Source organism: Schistocerca nitens, chromosome 1, assembly GCF_023898315.1.
Source record: "Schistocerca nitens isolate TAMUIC-IGC-003100 chromosome 1, iqSchNite1.1, whole genome shotgun sequence".
NCBI classification, from domain to species: domain Eukaryota; kingdom Metazoa; phylum Arthropoda; class Insecta; order Orthoptera; family Acrididae; genus Schistocerca; species Schistocerca nitens.
In genome coordinates, this window is record NC_064614.1 from 550,228,272 (window position 1) to 550,253,283 (window position 25,012).

Below are 25,012 nucleotides of genomic sequence, written 5' to 3' on the forward strand. Positions count from 1 at the left end.
AAAAAGACAATATGTACTGAGTAATATTTTTTCCTGTTATCTACGAAAGTATCTACAGATTCCTTTCATAGCTTATACAGGTTAACTTTGTGAGCAAAACCCTAACTCAGGCTGCATTTTACAAGGATATTAAGTGAGTGCAGACTAATAACGTAAGAATGCTGAGAACCAAGTGATGATTAACAAAGCAGACTGAATGATTAAGATATGAGTAAGCAATACAATAATATGGTACTTGTATAGTTCACTGAAGCTGACTATTTCTAGTGGAGAAATGAAAATGGAAAACAGAAAATACACAAAAGATCACTCAACTGTTACAAGCAGCATCAAGCAAAGGCTGAATCAGAGTTGGTCAGACAGATAAGTCCTTATGGCAGATTTTGTACTGTGTACTTCAATTTCACATAAAACCACTTGAAGAGTTCATTACACCATACTTTTTTGCTAGTGCAGTGCAGAGTTGGTCTCAGTCAAGTATGGATTTCGACAATTTGTTGGAGAATATTCCATTTATCAGAATCTGATGATGTGGATAACCCTCACAACTGGTACTATCCAGTTAAAATCAGTCTAAACCATTCACAATTTTGTAAATTTTTGCATGCAATACACAAATGGATCTTGCTGTCCTCCATTAAAAATAATAACAAAATGTTACACTGATTAATTTCTTTCACGAATTTAATATTGGGAGAGAGAGTACTGAACTGAAATAGTTATAGCAATATTATTTTACAGCTGGTGGCCTGGTGAGCCAAAGCCTGTACTGACAGGCAGATTATGGCCTTAGCCCAATATCTGTGCCTCACTTGTGGTTAAGTGTCAGTTATGTATCACATATAGTATTTTGTATTAAATGAAGCTTCAAATGACATTATGCAATTACTTAAGAAGTACATGTGTTACAAACTGTGGCCTATTTTCAAGTTTAGAGTCATGATTAGGAACAAGAATTATAAAAGAAAGGTCAGGAAAAAACATATTTTATTTGATGAAAACAGTGAAAATCTAACAATCATATTTAGTAAAATGTTACAAAAACATTTCTGTATTGAACAAATTGATGCTCAGGCCAATGAACCTCTCCACGGTTCATTATAATTTTCAACTACTAAATTCTTATGACGTTTCAGATGCACGACTACAGAATCATCCTTTGGAGTTGCTGACAGTAACTCAATCCGAGTTACAACCAGAAAATCTGGATTTGAAGAACTTGGTCCACGTATTATATCAATCTCATCACCAACATTTACCTGCAACAAAAAGTACATACTGCTGGTATTGTTCATAATGTGTCATTAACAATTTGAAGAGAAGTGTATACATCTACAAAATAATGGGGTTTACAGCAATGTATGCATTATATTTCGGGAGCTCATACTGCTGATCACTGTGAACACACAAAAAGGATGTGAGTAAGTAGTCTAATCAAAATGACTGTCAAATGTTTGAATGTAAACATTATTAGATTATTGCTTGTTTAGGAGTCATAAATATTGTAAAAAATATTTACAAAATTCTGATACGTGATCTAACAAGTTTTAGAAATTGTACAATATTTCTACGATGCAGCTGATGGTTACAGCCAAGATTCCTGCATCTTCCTATGCTAACCCAATGACAGTATCAATTACGATTGCGGTGGACATGGGATCACTGAAAGTGGACCTTTGATCCTTGCAAATGAATTGCCTGGTCATATGAAACATGTTTCTTATTACACCAATTCAGGGGTCATGTCTAGGTACTTTGTCATCCAGGCAAACAGCTGCTCACAGCATGCACCAAACCACAGCCGAAGGCTTGTGGATGCAGCATTTTGCTTTGGGAACCTGTGGCAGTAATTGAAGACACTAGAGAGCTGTGGACTATGAGAACATTGTTGCTGACTGTCTGCATCCCTTCAGTCTTGATGTCCTCCCTGATACTGATGACATTTTGCAGCAAGAAAACTGTACATACCATAATGCAACAATTGTGCAACAATGATTTGACGGTCATGACAGTGGCCGCCCCCTGCTCCAAACTTTGATCTCTAGTGTCTGTGCTGCCACTGTCGGGTATAGACCTTACTCTACAGGAATGCTTTTCTTTTTCTACGCTCAGTGCAGGATTTGATGCCCGACTCAATTGCAGCATATGCTTTTGTCTAGGTACACACTTTCTAAACAGATGTCTTATCTGGTTGATGCTGTATCCATTTCTTTGGAATGTCATCTTGAAGTGCTTCAGCTCAGTTGGAAGACTGTCTGAGTCACAGGTGGATCATGTCCTGTGAACACGTGTGCATGAAAAGCCTTCATGCTGGGAGTCATGGTGTCTACTGGAGGCACACTGTTTCAGACCAGTGTGTGTGGGTTTCCTGTACACACTGTGTCCCAGCTTGCCATGTGGTTTCCATTTCACTAGGACCAGACCGTACTTCGGACAACAACTTCGCTTCCGCTAACTTTAGGTATGCATGTATATGTGTTTTATTACCTTTCGCAAAGGGTTCCTCTGCCACACAATACTCCAAAATATTCCAAATACACAAGACAGTGTTGACAAAGTGTTGCTTTCCACCAACGGAATCAGAGTCAACTGTTCCACACCCACGGTAACCTGCATGTTGGGGTGCAGTGAATCCAGGTTATGGAGAAATTCATTTAAGGTGTCCCATCCATGTAGCCAGACAACAAACATGTCATACACATGACAATAGAAACAAGTTGGTTTTTGTTGGGTTTGTTCTGGGACCTTCTCTTAGAAATCCTCCATGAACAAATTCACCACAACCAGTGACAGGGCATCTCATGAAGATGCTGTCTATCTGTTCATAATAATTTCCATTGATTACGAAGTACATTGAAGTGAGCATAAACTTTAAGAGTCTTGTCAGATTGGTGTCAAATTTTTTTGCTTATCAATTCCATGGAGTCTTCAGAGGTACCCTGATGAAGAGCGACACTACATCAAAACTCACCAACAAGTCACTATCATTGAGTGGAAGTTCTTTTAGATGATGTACAAAATGAATGGAACAGCAGATGTGAAGTCGAATTTCCCCAGAGATGGACTCAGAATGGCAGTCAGGTGTTTTGTCAAGCCATATGTCACTGCTCCTATATTGCAAACTATGGGGTGCAATGGAGCACCCTCTTTATGGAACTTTGGCAGCCCATACAGTCGTGGCTGCACAGCAGCTAGCGGTTGAACAGTTTTTGCATCATCTTCTATCTTCCTATTTGCGACGTCATTGGGAAGTCCATATATTTTCTGGCTATATTATGTGTGATAACAGCATTCCCTTTATCAACAAGCAGAGCAACCAACACTGGATCGTTATGTTACTCATGGATGGCTGCTCTTTCCGCATTTGAAATGTTGTTTTTCGGTAGTGCAGCAGTAGTGAGTGTATGGCACATTTCATGGCATACTACTCTGGCCTCATTTGTCGGCAGAGCATCAGTGACCTGTTCCACACTTCTTACTATGTCCACAATTGGTAGTGACGTAGGAGTTGAGTCCTTTTCCTAGCACCAACATTGCTGCATCATGGACTGTTCTTCCTGTAAAGCTGATCACAGTTTCTTAAGTAGTCCTGCATGGTTTTCTGTAATGCTACGATGTGGTCATACTTTGAGGTTTGTTGATTCTAGAGTTCCTTCATTTGCTGCTTGCCTGTACCTAAGTGACAGAGTCAACCCACTCCTATGAAACAGGAGAGAAAGCTGGAGCTATCGTGAGATGGACCTCTAAAAAAATTTTTCAGGTGGTATCCAGACAGAAGCAAGCACCAAGCTGGCTTATGTTGTGATGCAAACTGTCACTGCAGTCCTTACATCGTGAGATATCTTGGTGAAAGATGGTATCAAAGTACCCTCTCAGCAACTAAGCAGGAACGCGAGTGAGCAGAGCAGATGCTCCATATTCTGCAGCTGTCCACAATCTCACACTTCCTGCCCATAAAGGTATTTGATATGCGATCTGATGTTTCCCTGACATATTTACAACTTGTAGAAATCTTTGTAGTCATGTCATGATTACTCCATGATATTTTGGCAAACAGACTAGCTGCTATCTTCAGGCAGTCCCCGATGACTGCTACTTGCCTCCTGTCAGCACCCTATATATGCTGGCCATCACCCCTCCACCACTCTGATCCTGTTGCTGTGGCTGCTGCACTTCCTATAATTACATGGCTGATACATTTGTCAGCCGGCCAGATGGGCGGGACAGTGTAAGTGAATTTCTCCATCATCTGAATAAGCTTCACCCCAATATACAACTTATTATTGAGGTGGTACAGGATGGCACCCTTCCACTTCTTGATGTCCTAGTGAAACAAAAATCACACGGCAAGTCAGGACATAGTGTGCAGAAAACCCACACACTGATCTGTACCTTTATGCCTCCAGTAATCACCATGACTTCCAATGTGAAGACATTTTATGCATCTTGTTTGAGGGATAGAGCTGAAGCACCACGAGAAGACATTCCAATGAAATCGGTACAGCAGCATGCAGATAAGACATGCATTTGGGCAGTGTGTTCAGCCTGAAGAAAAAGAACAGCACAATACACTAGTGTGCATCCTGTTTGTCGGCAATACTTTCAGAAAAACTGGCAGGATCTTGGTATGACATAATATTAAATGTGAATTTTGTCTATTCCCTAAAACATCAACACTAGTAAGCTCAGTAAAGGACGGTGTAGGCTTTTCTAAATCAGAAGTTTACCAAACCACTTGTCAGAATGGCAAACAATACAGTGGGGAAACTGTATGAGGAGAGATTCTGTGAAGATGCATGCCATACTGAAACATGCCAGACCACTGACTGTAGTATAAAAACTGGCCATACTGGACTACAAAGATACCAAAATATTTGGTCAAATTTCCTCCAACTGACACTGCATGATTTAGATGCCACTGAAATAAGAGCCCAAGATGGCCTAGTTAATAAACCTAATGACCAGCAACTGAATCAGATGTTGTACTTTGCATGGAGCCTATGAAAAGAAAACTGTTCCTGTAGAGTGAGGTCTGAACCTAACAGTGATAGCATTGACACTAGAGACCAGAGTTCCACTGCTGCCACCATCCACAGTGGTGGCCACACTGCTAGCAATAGGACAGAGTGGTGGAGGGGGTTAATGGCTAGCACGTATGAGGGGCGTTTGAAAAGTCTGTGCAAAGTCTGAGAGATGGCACCACCAGCACGTATTGAGGTCATGTTTGGTTAGTAGCATCTTTGGAAAGAGTGCACACCAAGTTTCAGTCATATTTTGTGTTTGGCATTCATGTGAATCAAGTCTAGTGATTGTCAAAAAATGGACGAAAAAGAATTTTGTGTGGTGATTAAACATTACTTTATGAAAGGCAAAATGCCTCAGGAGACTAAAGAGAAGCTTGATAAACATTATGGTAATTCTGCACCTTTGATTAGAACAGTTTATAAGTGGTTTCAAAATTTTCAGTGTAGCCATATGGGCACAAGTGATGCTGAACGTTCTGGACGCCCTGTGGAGGTTACGACTCCACAAATCATTTAAAAAATCCACGATATGGTGATGGCCGACAGAAGAGTTAAACTGCATGAGATTGGTAGTGCTGTGGGGATCTTGAATGAACAGGTACATAATATTTTGCATAAACATTTGGATATGAGAAAGCTATCCACAAGATGGGTTCCGCGATTGCTCATGCTTGACTAAAAATGGAATAATGTGAAGTGTTGCAAGGATGGTTTGCAGCTGTTCAGGAATAATCCGCAGGACTTTAAGCGTTGTTTCATGACTGTGGATGAAACTTGGATACATTACTATACTCCTGAGACCAAACAAAATCTAAGCAATGGGTTACCAAGGGAAAATCTCCACCAAAAAAGGCGAATACCATTCCTTCGGCCAGAAAGGTTATGGCGACAGTCTTTTGGAATTCACAAGGGATAATCCTCATTGACTATCAGGAAAAGGATAAAACTATTACAGGTGCATATTATTCATCATTATTGGACCATTTGAAAACCGAACTGCAACAAAAACGCCGGCGATTGAACCGCAAAAAAAGTCCTTTTCCATCACGACAATGCACCAGCGCACACCTCAGCAGTAGTGGTCGCAAAATTAATTGAAATAGGATTCCAACTTATTTCGCCCCCCCCCCCCCCCCACCTATTCTCCAGACTTGGCTCCCTCAGACTACTATTTGTTCCCCAATTTGAAGAAATGGCTGGCAGGACAAAGATTTTATTCAGACAAGGAGGTGATTGCAGCAACTAATAGCTATTTTGAGAACTTGGACATTTCCTATTATTCGGAAGGGATCAACAAATTAGAACAGTGTTGGACGAAGTATATAAGTCTAAAAGGAGACTATGTTGAAAAACAAAAAAGGTTTACCCCAAACAGTGAGTAGTTTTTATTTTTATACGGACTTTTCAAACGATCCTCATATAGGACAATGAAAGGAGCAGAGCAGTAGTCATCAGGAACCATCTGATGATGGCAACAAGTCTGTTTGCCGAAATATCATGGAGAAACTATGACGTGACCAGGCTGACATTACCTGGTCGGCCACTTGAGAATCTTACGAATCCCTATTGCAGTACTTGGAGACTGATTAGTGCATGTGCCTCCCTCGATACTGAATGCTCAAAGTGACAGACAAAGTTATGTATTTCTGATCATTAAAATATTTTTCATGTTCCTACCCTGTGGTATCAAAGTGAATAGTGTTACAAATTTTCATAACATTAGAGAATAAGAAAACAACTGATAATGATTATAGAGTGAGCTCAAAAAGGAATCAAGTATTTAACAATTGTAGCCTACAAACATACATTACAGAATAAGTCTTTATGGTGGTTTCACTAGCTTCCAGAAGTAAACAAAAACATTCACAGCACTAGAGTTGCAGAAGTACCATAGGCTACTGTAGACTATTGTAAGTAAGTGTATACTCATTTCATTTGTTTTTGAAATGTGTAGCTGGAGTCAGCCCAAACAAATGCTGCTTATCACATCTCTCTTGCGAGACCCAGTGTAGATGGAAAGTTTCAGTTTGTTTCCTGTTACAAACAAAATTTTTTGAAGCAGAATTTTACATGCTCTTATGATAGAGCAATCCCAGATTAGCCTAATGCGATTTTTTTTTTTTTTTTTTTTGTATTAACAGGGACAGTAAACCTTGAACAAAAACCAGTACTGAGCAGTGCTGTCACACGGCTTTAGCTGATAGTGCAGGTCACAGCAGTGCTGTTACTGCTGGACTACTGGTTATTCTTCAGATTTTACTGTCCCTGTTAACACATATTGATAAAATAAGTATCACATTAAACCAACCTGGGGCAAATCTATTGTATATGCACATAAAATTCCACTTAAAAAATAATTTTGTGTGTAAGGGAAATCAAACTGACACATGCCATCGATATTGGGAAGGAAAAACAAACAAAAATTCAAAACAGCATTTTCTATCAGGGAATAAACTTGTATAATAATAGGCCATGGAGATGAAAAAGATTACTCAAAGCAGTTTTTAAAGAGGCAGCTAAAACATTCTTCATAAGTAATGTATACTACACAATTATAGGAGTACTTACTGGACTCATGGGAGTCGTTAATAATGAAATGTGACAATTATAACATACTACAATATGTGATCACAGTGTAGGCCTAACACTTTTACAAGAAAAATCATGTATTCGTGGTCTATAGAGTGTAACAGCAATGTCTTATCTCTTTCCTGAGCTCAACATCTTACTCATCACGTGCAAATGCTGATTCAGTTTTTAAGGTAGACTAAGGGGGAGGACATAAAGACATCCATATTAATGGGCCTAAAGTCAACTTTCCATATAGACTGGGAAGTGCAAGGTGCACAGCAGCATATTTGTGGTTGAGGAGTCACCAGCGGGTGTCCTTCGTGCGTACAGCGAGGCAGTGCAAAATTATGTTTCATAATATAAGTTATCTGGTGCAAATTTTGTTAAATCAAAGAACTTTGTACAATAGTGACCAAGCAAATGAGGCAGTGTGATTGTTAAGACACTGATCTCATATTCGTGATGATGGATTTTGCTGTGTCCAGCCATCCTGATCTAGGTTTTTCTAAATCATTTCCGGCAGACACCAGGATGGTTCTTTCATTAAGGCCACCACTGACCACTTGTCCTATCCTCACAAAAAATACTTATGCTGCATTACATTAATAGTTGTTCCATAGAATAAGACATTCGCGGGAAAATGCTCTACCAACTGAGCTACCCGCCCTCACAGCTTTACTTCCGCCAGTACCTCACCTCCTACCTTTCAAACTTCACAGAAGCTCACCTGCAAATCTTACAGAACTAGCAATCCAGGAAGAAAGGACACTGCGGAGACATGGCTTAGTCACAGACTGGGGCATGTCTTCAGAATGAAATTTTCACTCTGCAGTGGAGTGTGTGCTGATATGAAACTTCCTGCCAGATTAAAACTGTGTGTCATACTGAGACTCAAACTCAGAACCTTTCCCTTCTGCGGGCAAGTGCTCTAAATTGAGCTACCCAGGCTCTCAGGATGAGTCATGAGTCGTGCTTGGGTAGCTCAGTTGGTAGAGCACTTGCCTGTGAAAAGGAGAGGCCCCAAGTTCATGTCTCGATCCAGCAATTTCATATCTAAAAATTCATCTGTTGAGTAGGAGGAGTTGTCATTCAGAAATTCTTTTAATTTGTTTTAAAATGCTGATGGGCTATTTGTCAGACATTTGATGCTGTTTGGTAAATGACCTAAGACTTTTGTGGCAACATAATTCACCCTTATCTGTGCCAAAGTCAGATTTAACCCAAAATATGAAGATAATCCTTTCTTCTAGTGTTGTAACTATGCACTTTGCTATTATTTTTGAATGGGATGGGTTATTAATAACAAATTTTATAAGCGAATATATGCTAAGTGATTAAAAGTATCCGGACACCACCAAAAACATATGTTTTTCATATTAGGTGCATTATGCTTCCACCTACAGCCACATACTCCATATCAGCAACTCTGTAGTCATTAGACATTGTGAGAGAGCAGAATGGGGCACTCAGCAGAACTCATGTGCTTCAGACATGGTCAGGTGATTGGGTGTCACTTGTGTAATACATCTGTATGTGAGATTTCCACACTCCTAAACATCCCTAGGTCCACTGTTTCCGATGTGACAGTGAAGTGGAAATGTGAAGGGACAGGTGCACAAAAGTGTACAGGTCGAGCTCGTCTGTTGACTGACAAAGCCACCGACAGGTGAAGAGCGTCTTAAAGTGTAATAGGCAGACATCTACCCAGATCATCACACAGGAATTACACACTACTTTAAAATCCACTGCAATTACTATGACAGTTAGGTGGGAGGTGAGAAAACTTGGACTTTATAGTTGAGCGGCTGTTCATAAGCCACACATCATGCTAGTAAATGCCAAATGACACCTCACTTGGTGTCAGGAGCATCAACGTTGGAAGATTGAACAGTGGAAAAATGTTGTACAGAGTGATGAATCACAGTACACAATGTGGTGATCCAATGGCAGGGTGTGGATATGGTGAGTGCCCAGTGAAAGTGAGGCAGTGGTGTTATGATGTGGTCGTGTTTCTCATGGAGGGGGCTTGCACCCCTTGTAGTTTTGCATGGAATTACCACAGCACATGCCTACATTGATGTTTTAAGCACCTTCTTTCTTCCCACTGTTGAAGAGCAATTCGGGGATGACGACTGCACCTTTCAACATGATCGAGCACCTGTTCATAATGCATGGCCTCTGGTGGAACAATAACATCCCTGCAATGGACTGGCCTGCTCAGAGTCCCGACATGAATCCTATTGAACACCTTCGGGATGTTTTGGAACACCTACTTCGAGCCAGGCCTCACCGACTGACATCGATACCTCTCCTCAGCGCAGCACTCCGTGAAGAATGGGCTGCCATTCCCCAAGAAACTTTCCAGCACCTGACTGAATGTATGCCCCCGAGAGGGGAAGCTGTCATCGAGGCTAAGGGGCTAAGGGTGGGCGTGGGCCAACACAATACTGAATTCCACCATTAACAATATAGGGTGCCACAAACTTGTAAGTCATTTTCAGCCAGGTGTCCAGATACTTTTGATCACATAGTGATGTATTATGAAGGTACTGTGAATGTCCCTAGTTTCTGAAATAAATGTCTGCAAAGTGATCTTGGGTGGACTTCAGTTATTATTCTGAGTATGCACTTTTGTGCAATGAATATTTTTTTCTCCTATTGATGAATTACCCCAAAATATTATGCCATATAAAAGCATTGAATGAAAACAGGGATAGTTGGTTAATTTACTGATATGTTTATCACCTAAATTTGCAATAACCCTACGACCATATGTAGTTGGACTCAAATGTTTCAGCAGATCATCAATGTGTTTCTTTTAATTCAATTTCTCATCCATGCACACACTCAGAAATTTGGAATATTCTGCCTTAGCAGACTTCAGTTCAAATTCTATATTTATCAATGGTGTTATGTCATTTACTGTACAGAACTATATATAGTAGATTTTCTCAAAATTTAGTGAAACTACATTTCCAGAGAAACACTTAATAATTTTCTGAAATTTACAATTTCCTCATCTAATTCTTGTTTGTTGGGTGTGATTACTATACTTGTATCATCAGCAAAAGAACTAGCTTTGCAGCCTCATGAGCACTGAGTGGCATACTATTAATATATATTAAGAACAGTAAGGGATCCAAGACGGAACCCTGCGGCACATTGTTCTTGATATCTCCCTGGTTAGAGGATTTTTGCAGACTATCTGTACTGTTAACTTCAAACCTTCTGTAACCTTCCAATTAAATATTAATTGAAGCATTTGTGCACTGTCCCACTCATTCCACAATACTTATGTTTACCTAGAAGAATATCATGACTCTGACAGTCAAAAGCCTTTGAGAGATCATAAAAAATCCCAATGTGTGATGTTCGGTTACTCAGAGCACTTAATATTTGATCAGTGAAAGCATATACAGTATTTTCTCTTGAAAAGCCCTTCTGAAAACCAAACTGACATTTTGTTAGCACTTCATTTTTTTGAAGCTACTCTTGAATGTGTTACTTTTTCAAGAATTTGCATAAGAGGTCGGAAGTGAGACTGGGCAGTAGTTGTTAGCAACAGATCTATCCCCCTGTTTAAACAATGGTTTACCAATAGCATATTTCAGTCTATCCAGAAAAATGCCCTGTTTCAGTAAGCTACTACATTTGTTGCTTAGAATCCTACTTGGTAACAAGCTTTTACTTTTGAGTGAATTTATTATTTTCCTAATTTCAGTAAGAGAGGTGGGTTGAATTTCAGTTTTGTCAAATTGTATAGGTATTGCCTCTTCCATACACAGCCTTGTATTTTCTAATGAACAGCTGGATCCTCTTTTCTCTACTACACTTAAAAAATATCTTATGCTTCTGGCTTTTCTTTAAATTTGATAGAAATATTGTCTTCTGGTGCTCTCGGTTGCCCTGTTTCTCTTTTAACAATATTCCAAATTATTTTAATTTTATTATCAGAGGTGCTAATCTCAGACATAATGCACATACCTCAGTACTTTTTTTTAATAACTTTTCTTAATACAGTGCAGTAGTTTTTATAATGTCTGATTTTTTTCTGGATCATTACTCCTTCTACCTACATTTCCCTTTTCGTTTACAAGATATTTTTGTCCCTTTGGCAAGCCACAGCCACAGCTTTTTAGATGGTTTCTTACAATTACGTTTCACTGTTTTATTAGGGAAACTGTTTTCAGATACACTCACAAAGGTATCATGAAATGTATTCTATGTGTATGTATATTTTGAGCTACTTATTTTCATTTTATTATGACAAGTCCTATAACAATGTGAGAAATCCTGGATGAATAAATCACCTGAAGTAAAGAAAGAACTTATTTTGTGATTCTGTTGGTAATGCACACTGAATGTGAGATTACACCCTATCCTCTGATTTTCATCAACTTTTCTGTTCCCGGTGCTAAATACTTTATCCTGTGAACCTGTTTTTGTTAAAGCATTAAGATGGGTGAGTAAACCCTCAACATATAGCGCTGATCAGATAAATAATATTATTCTATTATATAGTGTATTTTATGTCATTCAATATGTACAACATAAATATAAAATCCAATCTGCATGCTATTAAACATTCAAAAGAAATGAGCTCTTACTAACCAGTCCTGGTTATTAGCTGACATATCTGTCAATGGCAAATCTTAACGGCTTCAAAGTAGTATCTTAGCACACAAGTGGCACTACATATTTAAGACCGTTTTGTACACAGGAGTGTGCACCTACCTGGCATTGCATGTGAAAAATTTAGGGGAAAATGAATATAACACAAGAAATTACAAAATCTCTAGAATGGTTTTGAGGGAGGCACTCTATGAGTACCTAAAAGCAGGAACCTGAGTAGGAGTATGGACAATACAATACATAAACTTATACAAATGGACATTTGCTTTATTCTTCTAATGGTAAATCTATCCACAAACCCCTCCACAAAAACACTAAATTAAACCATTATTATATCATATCATAGTGAATTCTGGTACGATTATTTCCAGTAGGTCATGCTGAACTTACATGTACACTTTTCTTAAGTATCTTCTTCCCATTTATTCGTATTCGACTTTCATAAAAGGATGTTTCTACCTTGCTGCAAATGAGAGAACATTATGCATTAAAATAATACGGCAGTTGACCACAATCACACACCGGTATCATCAACTCACTGACTTTCGTGCCATTCCCATTCCAGCCTTTATAATCAGGTCAACACGCAGCGAAGTGACATTACACTTCTTAGTGCTTATGCTTTTATCTGAAGGGTCTAAAACTTCTGATACACTGTCAATATCATCGTCTTCGTCTTCCTACGAACAATAAGACGTGTTATTACATAATTTTAATCACGAATTATTCAAATTTCACTGTGATGTAAATTATTTATGGAACAGCTTTGCCGTGTGCTTATACTCACTTCGGTATTCACTTGTTTTTTCGTGTACTTGAACCTGTGCGCGTGTATGTCGATTTGTGGCAATGTGCCTACTACGTTAATTCGTCTCTGTCCATAGCCTACAGGGACTCTAATCCTAGCACATACAAATGACCGTGCTGATTTATAAAATAGTCTGCTTATTCTCACACTAACCAAACCTGGTAACATCTTGTTGCATTGTTTGTAAACATTCACTTGCACTGGCAGTTCTGCAAAGTGTATAATCTACAAGCAGTTTTTTCCCCTTACAGCGTAGATATACACAGAACACTTCTTTGTCGTGCTGAACTTTGAAACACAAGTCAAAAGATCAGTTTTTTTTTTCCCTTACAGCATAGATATACACAGATAACACAGAGAGAGGCTCCAATCTTTGCCGTGCTGAACTATGAAAAACAAATCAAAAGGTTCGTTCGAGTTCACACACGCAACAAAAGTGTCGCCACAGCTAGTAGCATGCCGCAGCTGCACGCATGAACTCGCTGTTTTTTAGTGGCGCCATCTATGAGATGCAACTTTTGTCACGACACAAAAAGTTCAGCTTGGTCGTACTACGGTCTAACATGACAGTCGCGACATTCACTGCAGTAAAAGTTGTTACCGTTTTTACAGCTGGAGCGACCATAGCGTTCCAAGAAAGGAGAACTTCAGATGTGTTATGAGCATAATGTTTGGTTTGCATCCCTTTACGAAATATTTGAATTATTATTATTTTTTGCCTCCAAGAGTTTGCGTATTAACAGAAGGCATAGATGTTTCTAAGAATGATTCTAAAATAAGCGCAAGTAGGGAAAAAATCATGAATGCAGTGGCAAGTTACAACAGATTCGTGAAGAAACATCTGTGACGTTGGGTAGAGCTGCAGCTTACCACTTTGATATCGACGGGATACAAACACATAGATTCACACATAAGAAGTGCAGATATGTACCACTACATGCAAAAGGGATCTACCCCCATTTGTTGTTCCGTAGGCTTACTGTGTTTTACTCATTGTCGCCTGTTGCAACAAGTATGACCATCTTTCCAGAGGTACCTCCATGGGTATTACACGATCAAATTTCTTTGTCCAGTATCTTCGTCAAAGATATTTGATAGTGTAATAGGGAATAGAGATGCATGAAGCTGATGAGGCACTTTACATCGTGAGGCACCGTGAATACAAAAATAGATTAAGAAGATTGGAGACCTGACGTGACCTAACCTAACATAACCCTCTCTTGTAGCAAGGAATCAGAGTGTTACAGTGAGCCTGTCTTCTGAAGATGTAGCAGTTCTTGAGTGAATATTGTGCTTTGTGATATGAGGATACACTTCACTGAGCACATACAGAAATGTATGCTCATCCATTCTTAAGTAATTAATGTACGACTTGACGTCTTCCACTGTAAGCTCACGTAACAAGTTTTGTTGAATGCTTTTATCGTGTCGTCGTAAAACCCACGGCTTCACCCAGATTAGATTAGTTTTTCATTCCATGGATCCGTGCTGAGGAGATCCTCGTGGATGTGGAACACATCAATTTTTTTAAAGCTGAAATAACAATACTAATAGTATGAATAAATACATCATTTGTTTCTATTAAAAATTTCGTCAATGGAGTAGGAGTTGGCCACTAGTAAGTCTTTCAGGCTTCTTTTAAACTGATCTTCATTTGTAACTAAATTTTTTATGTTTGCTGGCAAATTATTGAAGATGAGTGTTCCTGAGTAGTTGACCCCTTTTTGAACTAAAGTAAGTGCTTTTAAGTCCTTGTGCAGATCATTTTTGTTCCTGGTATTGTATGTATGAAATGAATTGTTTGTTGGAAAAAAAGAGATATATTATTTAGGACAAATTCCATTAAGGAGTAAATATACTGAGAGGCAGTAGTTAGTATACCCAGTTCTTTGAAGAGGTTTCTGCAGGACGTCCGTGAATTTACTCCACAAATAATACGTATTACACGCTTTTGGACTCGGAAAACTTTTGTTTGACTTTACGATTTACCCCAAAATATTATACCATACGACATTATGGAATAAAAGTAGGCAAAGTACGCAAGCTTTTTCATTTTTATGTTGCCTATGTCTGCTAACACTCGAATTTCAAATACCGATTTGTTAAGGCGCTTCTGCAGTTATGTGGTCTGCTCCTCCCAACTGAATTTATTATCAAGTTGTAATGTCAGGAATTAAAGACTGACAACCTTGTATGTATGGTTCCTTTTTTTCCCCCACATCTTTTCCACATGTGCACACAATGTAATTGCTGTAAGTGCAACTGCTGTGGTTAATAACAAGTTGTTGTCAGCCATCTTGAACTTTGACAAATGCTGTACCGTACCTTTTGCGTTAAAAGGTGGAACATATTGTCACTTACCCCACATTTAATTTGTATGCCTTCCACATACTGCTGTAATGCACGCACTGATGGAAACATAAATCAGCAAACAGCTTATTTTTCGCTTTCCATCTTGCAGATGGCATGCTGACCTGGCTTAATAAGTCAGAGGCGTCCTTTTTCACTTGATCCTTCCGATACAGTTTCTGTTACTGTCTGTACATAAAATGATAAGCACTTTCCTTGTCCCCTAACAGTTTTGCACGAAGTCTTGCGATCTGCACTTTCTGATACTCCACACGCTTTTCTAGACACAAATAACTGCACTTAATTTTACCACTTCATCATCAAAGCAGGTGTGTGTTGACAATTCAGATGAATCTGGCACTGATATATGAAGAGTTGAACTGGCTGCTTCTGTGCCATAGGAGTGTTTTACAGCTTTAGACGGTTTATAAAACCATGTGGCAGTTTCCTCTTCATCGACAGTTGAAGTGGCTTATTTGGAATGTCAAACAATGTGGTTAACTGCATTCTACGTGAATTTATTATTGTCTGCATTCATGAACTGATTTTGTTCGACGTGTAGCGGACAAAACATTATTATAAAGGTAAACAAGGTCTTCTTTCATATGATGTTCTCGTCTGCTATTCACTATCCATTTTCTACTCCTAAAACGGAAAATTAATCATCAATATACATGTAGTATGCAAGCAAATCCTCACGATACAGTTTCGTAACATGATGGTATATACCTTTCAGGGTCCTTAGGAAACCTGAAAAAGACAAATCTGGTATCTTCTTCTTGTCGTTGCTGCTGCAATTTATTGCACTACACTACGTTCCCATGTGTAAAAACCATTGTGCAAACCAAAATAAAAAATTACTATTCGCTTTCGTTTTCACGATCGCGCCGAATAGTTTAACTTACTGGCCACTTGATGCGCTGCTGGCGCAGTAGGCAACAAAATCGAGGCGACGTGTCCAGAGTGTCCAGATGTGGCAGCTGTTTAACTAAAAATTAGTTATTCGAAATGCCTATATCAGTGAATATAATAAGATTCTAAAATCTAGGAAAATGGCGTGTCTGCCGATGACATTTACATTCTAGCTGTTGGTTAGTTTGCCATTGCAGACAGCAGATTCGTCTCTGAGTTTTATTTCTTTTATAAATATGTTTCTTTCCCCTTATTAATCCCTGTACGAAATCTATTTTCGGATCCATCAGTTGGGTTTTGTCTTCCTTGTATTTAATTCTTGTCAGAGCTGTAAGGCCATAACTTGCACTATAACATTCATTCTGGCCCTTTTGATTTCAGTTGATGCCATATTGAAGGCTGTGCAACTACATAGAATTTATGGCGTCCTATGTGAACGGCAGCTCATGATGCCACTACGGCAAGCCACAAGCTGTAGTGCCAGATTAGATGCTTGTGTGAACCCGGCACTAATTCTCCCAGTTCCTGTGGTTTCTGACTGGCTGAAAGCTGTTTGAGTTGCGGCCAATGGACAATTGCAGCTAGTTTCGACTAATGAGCGGAAATTCTTGTGACTGGCTCCAAAGCGTTTAGTAACAGTGCTCCAAAGAGATCAGTTCCCACATCCCCAAGGCTATTTCATGGACTCCACTGCTCGACTCGCTGCAGCTCACTTCATTGGTTGTCTCTCTCGCCTGACACCTTTGCAATCATGTCCGGACGTGGAAAGGGAGGAAGAGGTAAGATTGTTGCCATTGTCGAGCTCCTGCTAAAGGAAGTTGGGAGCGACAGTAGCGGCAAAAAGAAGAAAAAGCGGAAGACCGTGGCACAATTACAGTGCCATAAATGTCAAAAGATGGGACACCCAGCCAGAACATGGGAGATTGTGGTTGCGCGTGTGAAGTGCAGGAAACGGCATGACACACGCAACTGCGACAAACCAATGGGCACCGCAGCCACATGCGTTAAATTGTGACAGTGCGCATGCAGCAGATACCAGCTTCATCTACATGAAGTTATGGAAGTGGCAGAAAGGGGTCACCACACATGAAGAGGAGGTTCAAGAAGACAAGGCGGATGCCCCACCCCCATTTTAAGTATGGGAAGCAGGCTACAACGCCGCGAAGGTGACCATGGTGATTTCTGCGAAACTTTGTGGAAAGCCATTGAGGATGCCATTGCTGTGCACAAATCTGCCATGGTGGAGGAGAGGGCAGACCTGGATGAGATGTATCGCCAAGTTACACAATTCAGGGTAGCCCTGGCCCTCGCATCTCAAAATGGTTCAAATGGCTCTGAGCACTATGGGACTTAACATCTATGGTCATCAGTCCCCTAGAACTTAGAACTACTTAAACCTAACTAACCTAAGGACAGCACACAACACCCAGCCATCACGAGGCAGAGAAAATCCCTGACCCCGCCGGGAATCGAACCCGGGAACCCGGGCGTGGGAAGCGAGAACGCTACCGTACGACCACGAGATGCGGGCCTTCGCATCTCACATGACACTTGTAGATGCACTGACCCCCACCAGTACAGGGGCAGATGCGGAAAAACAAACGACCATCTCCCTGGACGATGCAGAAACGTAGGCTGCTGGGGAGGTGAATATGGAGTCGGGGACATCCGGCGACTGCATGAAGATGGCCCCCTTGGAAACATTCAACCCATCAGCCTCTGCACATACACAGACCACAGAGGAGATGCCCATGGAGGCCGAGGGAGAAGAAGACTAGCTGTTTTTCGAGTGCTTGCCCCTCCCCATCAAGAACTGCACGAGGGAGCTTCCCACCAAGATCACAGCTATCCCCATCATGGAAATCCGTACCCTTTAACAGAAACTGATATCCCTCCTCTCTCACATAATCCCTATACATTCCACTGGTGGTGTGAATCCCTAAACCAGAAGATTGAAGGGAGGGATCTGGAGCTAATCAATTGCTACCCGATCTTCACCGATAAAGACTGGAGCATAACGGAGGAAGCTGTCCTGTAAATCAAACAAAACTCGCTGCCAGTGGACTACTCTCGGCAGACTGAAATAGAGTTCAGACATCCAGGAGACAAGAACAAGAAGAAGAATAAGAAGATGCCAGAGACATCTGGCAGATAGTTTCTTTTGTTCCAGATAATCCATAGCCCCTCCAGACCCAGAGGTACCAATAATTCGACCAGTCAGGAATAGAGGAGGAACAGCTTCCAACAGCTTAAACTCCTATGACTTGGGCCAAGGCTAAGACACATCATTTACTGTCAGCGTCACTGGCAGTGGCCAAGGCTATTTGTGTTCAGTCTTGCATTCTTCTGGTCAAAGAGTAGACTTTGCATTTGACTAAGTGCTTTAGGCATTTCGCTTTTTCAGTTTTTGCTACAACATCACTGCAAGGTAAGCAATTTTTTTGTCACATGATGTCACTTTTACTTGTTGTTCAAAGTAACTTGAATTTACCAATATTATAAGATTTGTGAATGTGATTCATTCCAGATGGGAAATACATTCGTCAGTGATTTAAATTACACGTCTAGTGAAGATGATTTTGATTCAAATCAGAGGAGCAAGAGACCGAAGACCGAAGATTACTTTGAGAACGTGGTGCCTCAGTACAGTGATACCGTATGTTTGGAACACTTCCTTGTGCGACACCATGTGGTAGAAGACCTTGCCAAGAGGGTCAGGAATTCTTTGTATTACAACCATCAGACTAGTGGCTATGAAAAACTAATACCCTTAATACAAATATTAATTTTTTATGGTGTGCTGGATATCAGTCAGCATCATTTAGATATGTAGGAGACAGATTCGGCATATCTACAACTGCCCTCTTCAGTATCATTCAAAGAGTGACATTTTGTTAACAGTTTACTCACTGATGTGACAAAGTGGCCATCTACTAAAGAAAAAGTGGTGGTAGTCACATTTCTGGTGCAATGGGTTTCCAGGAGTTGTCAGTGCCATTGATGGAACTCTCATAAAGACTAACAGACCTTGGGATGATCCCAAATCCTATTTAAATCGGAAGCTGTTTTATTCCATTCAGTTGCAAGTAGTTGCAGACCACAATAGCTGCATAAGGGATGTATTTGTTTTTAGTAAATATGACATGCTCCCATGATTATTTACAGATCTGTTACAAGATGGTGATTTTACATCTTGGAATTTTGTGGTGAGCCAATATTTTCCTTAATTTATGGCCAACTATGATCTTGACACCGTAAGTGTCCTGCAATATATGTTAAAGGCTTAAAATCAAATATTTCGAGATGGCATAAAAATCCGAAACCTTGGTTGTACATAAATAAACAATAAAACAGTAAGATGGCAGTGTGTTCCTTTAAAAATATTGTATGTCTATTGCTCAGCAACATCAAAATATATTGTTAAGCTTCTCAGTTTCTGGGCATTCTAGTTGATGGCAAGTTAAATTGGTCTGGGCATATTCTACACCTTTAAATAAGATTCAGTGCGGGAAGCTATGCCCTGCGCATGTAGCTACGATGTTTGGTTGTTGGTTTGGGGGCGGGGGCTAAACTGCAAGGTCATCAGTCCCATCAGTTTAGGGTAGGATGGGGAAGGAAGTCAACTGTGCCCTCTCAAAGGAACCATCCCAGCATTTGAAACTTCCTGGCAGATTAAAACTGTGTTCGAGTCTCGGTCCGGCACACAGTTTTAATCTGCCAGGAAGTTTCATATCAGCACACACTCCACTGCAGAGTGAAAATCTCATTCTGATCCCAGCATTTGTCTGAAGTAATTTGGGGAAATCACAGAAAGCCTAAATCAGGATGGCCGGATGTGGGTTTGAACTGTCGTTTCCCCAAATGCGAGCCCAGTGTGCTAACCACTGCACCACTTCAATCGGTAATTACCATGCTTGATGATATGGTTGCTATCAAAGTTGCTTATTTTGGCTATTTTCCCTCTATTATGTCACATGGTATAAATTTTTAGGTAATCAACCCTGTGCCAAAAAAATCTATATTGTTCAAAAGAGAGTAGTTGCAATGATGAGTGGCATTTGTCCAAGACAGTCTTGTAGGAACTCCAAATATTAACCACACCTCAGAACTTGTTTTCTCTGACAATTTTTGTCTCTAATAACCATTGTTGTTTTACATCTAACAGTGCACCCAGTGATAACAACAGGTCAAAAAATGATTTACATAGGGATCTAAAACAACTAAGTTTTGTACAAAAAGGCATTAAGGATACTGTCACACAAATTTTCATTTCTCATCCATCACATATTAAAGTCCACATTAGTGTCCCATCTACATTTAAATCTAAATTAAGAAAGTACCTTATAGACAAGTTATTCTGTCTTGATGAGTACATGCAGATTAATCAATAATTGTCTTTGTAAATTTCTGTTGTTGTGGTCTTCAGTCCAGAGACTGGTTTGATGCAATTCTCCATGCTACTCTATACTGTACAAGCTGCTTCATCTCCCAGTACCTACTGCAACCTACATCCTACTGAATCTGCTTAGTGTATTCATCTCCTGGTCTCCCTCTACGATTTTTACCCTACACGCTGCCGTCCAATATTAAATTGGTGATCCCTTGATGCCTCAGAACATGTCCTACCAACTGATCCCTTCTTCTAGTTAAGTTGTTGTGCCACAAATTTCTCTTCTCCTCAATTCTATTCAATACCTCCTCATTAGTTATGTGATCTACCCATCTAATCTTCAGCATTCTTCTGTAGCACCACATTTTGAAAGCTTCTATTCTCTTCTTGTCCAAACTATTTATCATCCATGTTTTACTACCCTCCATACAAATACTTTCAGAAACGACTTCCCAAGACTTAAATCTATACTCGATGTTAACAAATTTCTCTTCTTCAGAAACACTTTCCTTGTCATTGCCAGTCTACATTTTATATCCTCTCTACTTCGACCATCATCAGTTATTATGCTCCCCAAATAGGAGAACTCATTTACTACTTTAAGTGTCTCACTACCTAATCTAATTCCCTCAGCATCACCCAACTTAATTCAACTAAATTCCATTATCCTCATTTTGCTTTTGTTGATGATCATCTTATGTCCTCATTTCAAGACACTGTCCATTCCGTTAAGCTGCTTTTCCAGGTCCTTTGCTGTCTCTGACAGAATTACAATGTCATTGACGAACCTCAATGTTTTTATTTCTTCTCCATGGATTTTAATTCCTACTCCGAATTTTTCTTTCGTTTCCTTTACTGCTTACTCAATATCCAGATTGAATAACATCAGGGATAGGCTACAACCCTGTCTCATTCCCTTTCCCACCATTGCTTCCCTTTAATGCCCCTCAAGTCTTATAACTACCACCTGGTTTCTGTACAAATTGCAAATAGCCTTTCGCTCCTTGTATTTTATCCCTGCCACCTTCAGACTTTCTATTTATAATGTTAGACATAATTCAGCTTCTTTGTTTAGTATGGTCAATGTATGAATATCGTTTTTTTCTGTACCTGAAGTAATTTGTCATTTTTACTTGCACTATATGTTACTAATTTTACTTCAGCTTTTAAGCTTACTCACCAATTCGCTACAGTTTTGTTATTGTACATTTGTTTATTCTATCTCTGTAATGACACAAATCTGGCACTTTCCACATCCTTTGATCTATCATAATATTGATCAATGGAATTCATAATAAATAAGGAAGTAAAAATAAATAAAAACAAAAAAGTCAAAGTATAATTATTAGATCGTCATTGCTTCTATCCCTTCCCCCCTCTCCATCTGATAATTACATTCAGTACAGTATGTACAAATTTCACCATCTCCAACTTCGGACAGAGTCTACTAAACTAACACCCATAGCTGCTGTTGTTGAAATAGCTGCCACTTGTTCCTTGGAGCTGATGTATTGAACATTCAGATGTTCTTCATTGTCCACGTGACACTTCTGTAATAAACGTATCCTTGACTCATTATCTCCACAAACTATTGGAGTTTTCACAAATACTTTAAATTCTTCACGAAGATTCTTCAGGTACAGGGTATTTGTTGTAGCTGTCAAGTCAATGCAGTTCTAATTCTGTGGAAGATAGAGAAATATGCATATGTCTCCTCATAGCCAGATGAGGTGAAGTATATATGCTGTTCAAGATTTTCTGTCTTCACTTCCCCAGTCAAAATCAACATAGTGCAGAAGAGGATTGGAATGTGCCTTTTTGCAACACAGACCAATGTCAAGTGTTCCTTTAGTATACTGAATAATTCGTTTCAAACCTTCCCAGTAAAATTCTGTTGGTTTAATTTGATGTCTACTAAACTACTTTTACGTCTCGTCTTGTAGCTGTTATCACATACATCAAACAACCTATTAGTTCTATCTTCACTGTATTTGACTTCCGTTTGTGTTTAATAAGTTTTCAATGTAAAGACGTTGACTAAGAAATATTTTGCTATTGGTCCTCTGTATATTTACTTGAAGGAATGATTTTGTTTCTTCAAGTCCGCAGCTCGTGGTCGTGCGGTAGCGTTCTCGCTTCCCGCGCCTGGGTTCCCGGGTTCGATTCCTGGCAGGGTCAGGGATTTTCTCTGCCTCGTGATGACTGGGTGTTGTGTGCTGTCCTTACGTTAGTTAGGTTTAAGTAGTTCTAAGTTCTAGGGGACTGATGACCATAGATGTTAAGTCCCATAGTGCTCAGAGCCATTTGAGCCATTTTTTTTGTTTCTTCAAGTTCTTCCATTCAAAATTAATTTCTTCTTAATATAGATGGTTTTGCTTTACAATTACCATCGACTGGAATATCATCTACAAATACAGTAGCAAATAATATTATAATTATCATTGCTTTCAACATACAGGCATCTATCAACTTCAGATTGTCGAAACTTGATTTCCTTCATAAAATTGTGAAATGCAGTGTTCGAAGTTCTTAGTTTTATTGTGTGTGCATAAAAGTTCTTCCTTAATCATTACACCCTGAGGAACTTTCGCATCAGTTTCTTCAGCCAGTTCTTCATGCAGGAATGTATTTTTACAGCCATTTTTTCCATTAATAAACAATGTTCACTCATCACACTAAGAAAAGTTCTCATTGTTGTAGTTGAGCAACTGGAGCCCATGTCTCCTGCCAGTCACATCCTTTTGTCTGGGCATAATCTTTAATATTTCCAGATGCATCTTTTTTACTTTAGATACCCACTTACTGTCAATGGCTCTTTTTATATGCTGGAAGTAGTGCATAAGTCCATGTTCCACTAGATGAGACAGGATCCAATTTTTCCTTTATTGCTTTTGTCCATTCTTCTTCATCATGCCGACCCTTCACATCTTTAGATTTCCGAGGTAAGTTGTCCACAAATGGTTCTACATTCAAGGCCAACACTGCATAAACCTCCAAGTGCCTAGGTTTCCTTGTTATCCTATTGCTTTTCAGCAGGGGTTCTGTTTCCTTCACTTCTGAAGTAATGGGCTGTAATTATCTTCAACAGTTTGTTCAGTTTCCTCAAAGTTTGTTTCATTCTCATGTCATTGAGCTTCTGCTATGTTCTGCACTTTGTTGTCCGTTTAAACAGTCTCCTTCAAGATCCATTCATTATTACTTTCACATTCATATAAAAACTTACCTTTTCTAAAAATTACATCTCTTCTAGATACAGTCTTGTGTTCTTTGGGACAAGACAATCTGAAACAAGTGGAACGATACACACTCATAAAGCATTTTAATGACTCATGACAGACTTAATTTTCAGTAGTCCCCCCCCCCCCCACACACACACAGTTTCTTCAAATTTGGCTTCAGTCTGTACCGTAACATGGCTGGAATTTCTCAGTCTGAAACAGAAGTAGAACTACGATTAATGACAGATTTCTGACCCAAATTGCCTTCCAAATTTGCATCAAAGAACCACAAAATGTGCCTTTTCAATGATACTAGAATTTTGTCACTCTGGCTCTCAATTTTGCCGAGGTCTGTACCTTATGGTAAACTCAAATTGCACTCTGTTTCCTTCAAACAGTTTCATCTGAAATGTGTTCAGGACCATCTGATGATTTTCATATTAAAAGGAGCGGTAGTCATTCAACAATATGCTTTAAAATAATGAAACACTTTTGACTTTGACTGAAGAGTGAGAGTAATCAACCGTGAAAGTCACTATATATTTCTTTCCATAAAAAGAAACAGACATTATAGGACCATGCACATCACTATGTATCGGTTCAAATGGTCTTTTGTCTCGAACAAGAGACTGAATAATCATGTCGTGATCTTGTTTGTTTACCCTTTATGCAGATCAAACATTTATTTATAGCTTCATAAAACTTTACTTTGTTCAGTCCCTTCGCTAGAGAATAAAGTTTCGTCATATTTTCGAGGTTCAAATGTCCTAGTTGTTTATGCCACAAGTCTCTGTCACTGTCTTAAACACAAGCACTAAACATAAAACTATTAGTAGGTGTGAATGGAAGGGTACATGCCTGAATCTTAAGTGTGAGCTGCAGCTATAACTTTACCATCATTTCAAATTGAACCCACTGAATTTTTGGAAACAATGCAGTATCCAGCCTCTTCTAGTTTACAAACTGACAATAAATTATTTAGTTAACTTCACACTACAAGAATATCTTTTATTTGTATTTGAAATTTATTTCCACAAAAAATGCTTTCAGCATCAACTTCTCCAACATTTCTGGCAAACAAAAATATATCTGTTTTGACAACGTTTAT

At 39.3% G+C, this 25,012-nt stretch overlaps 1 protein-coding gene across 1 annotated transcript; it reads right to left on the reverse strand.

Moving 5' to 3' along the window:
* Nucleotides 1-970: 970 nt before the first annotated feature.
* On the reverse strand, nucleotides 971-13,522 carry LOC126236330 (mitochondrial transcription rescue factor 1). Its single transcript, XM_049945554.1, has 4 exons — nucleotides 13,015-13,522; nucleotides 12,771-12,907; nucleotides 12,618-12,690; nucleotides 971-1,259 (listed from the first exon to the last, which is right to left on the reverse strand). Exons 1-4 carry the CDS (start codon nucleotides 13,201-13,203, stop codon nucleotides 1,071-1,073), a joined length of 588 nt encoding a protein of 195 aa, XP_049801511.1. The 5' UTR covers nucleotides 13,204-13,522; the 3' UTR covers nucleotides 971-1,070.
* Nucleotides 13,523-25,012: the final 11,490 nt, after the last annotated feature.

Excerpts from the sequence above, each read along its gene's own strand:
- LOC126236330 (XM_049945554.1), bottom strand. The coding sequence starts at position 13,203 with ATGTTACCAGGTTTGGTTAGTGTGAGAATAAGCAGACTATTTTATAAA. Across the intron at positions 12,908-13,014 it reads AAAAACAAGTGAATACCGAA|GAAGACGAAGACGATGATAT; the intron begins GTGAGTATAAGC and ends TATTGTTCGTAG. Across the intron at positions 12,691-12,770 it reads GGAATGGGAATGGCACGAAA|CAAGGTAGAAACATCCTTTT; the intron begins GTCAGTGAGTTG and ends TCTCATTTGCAG.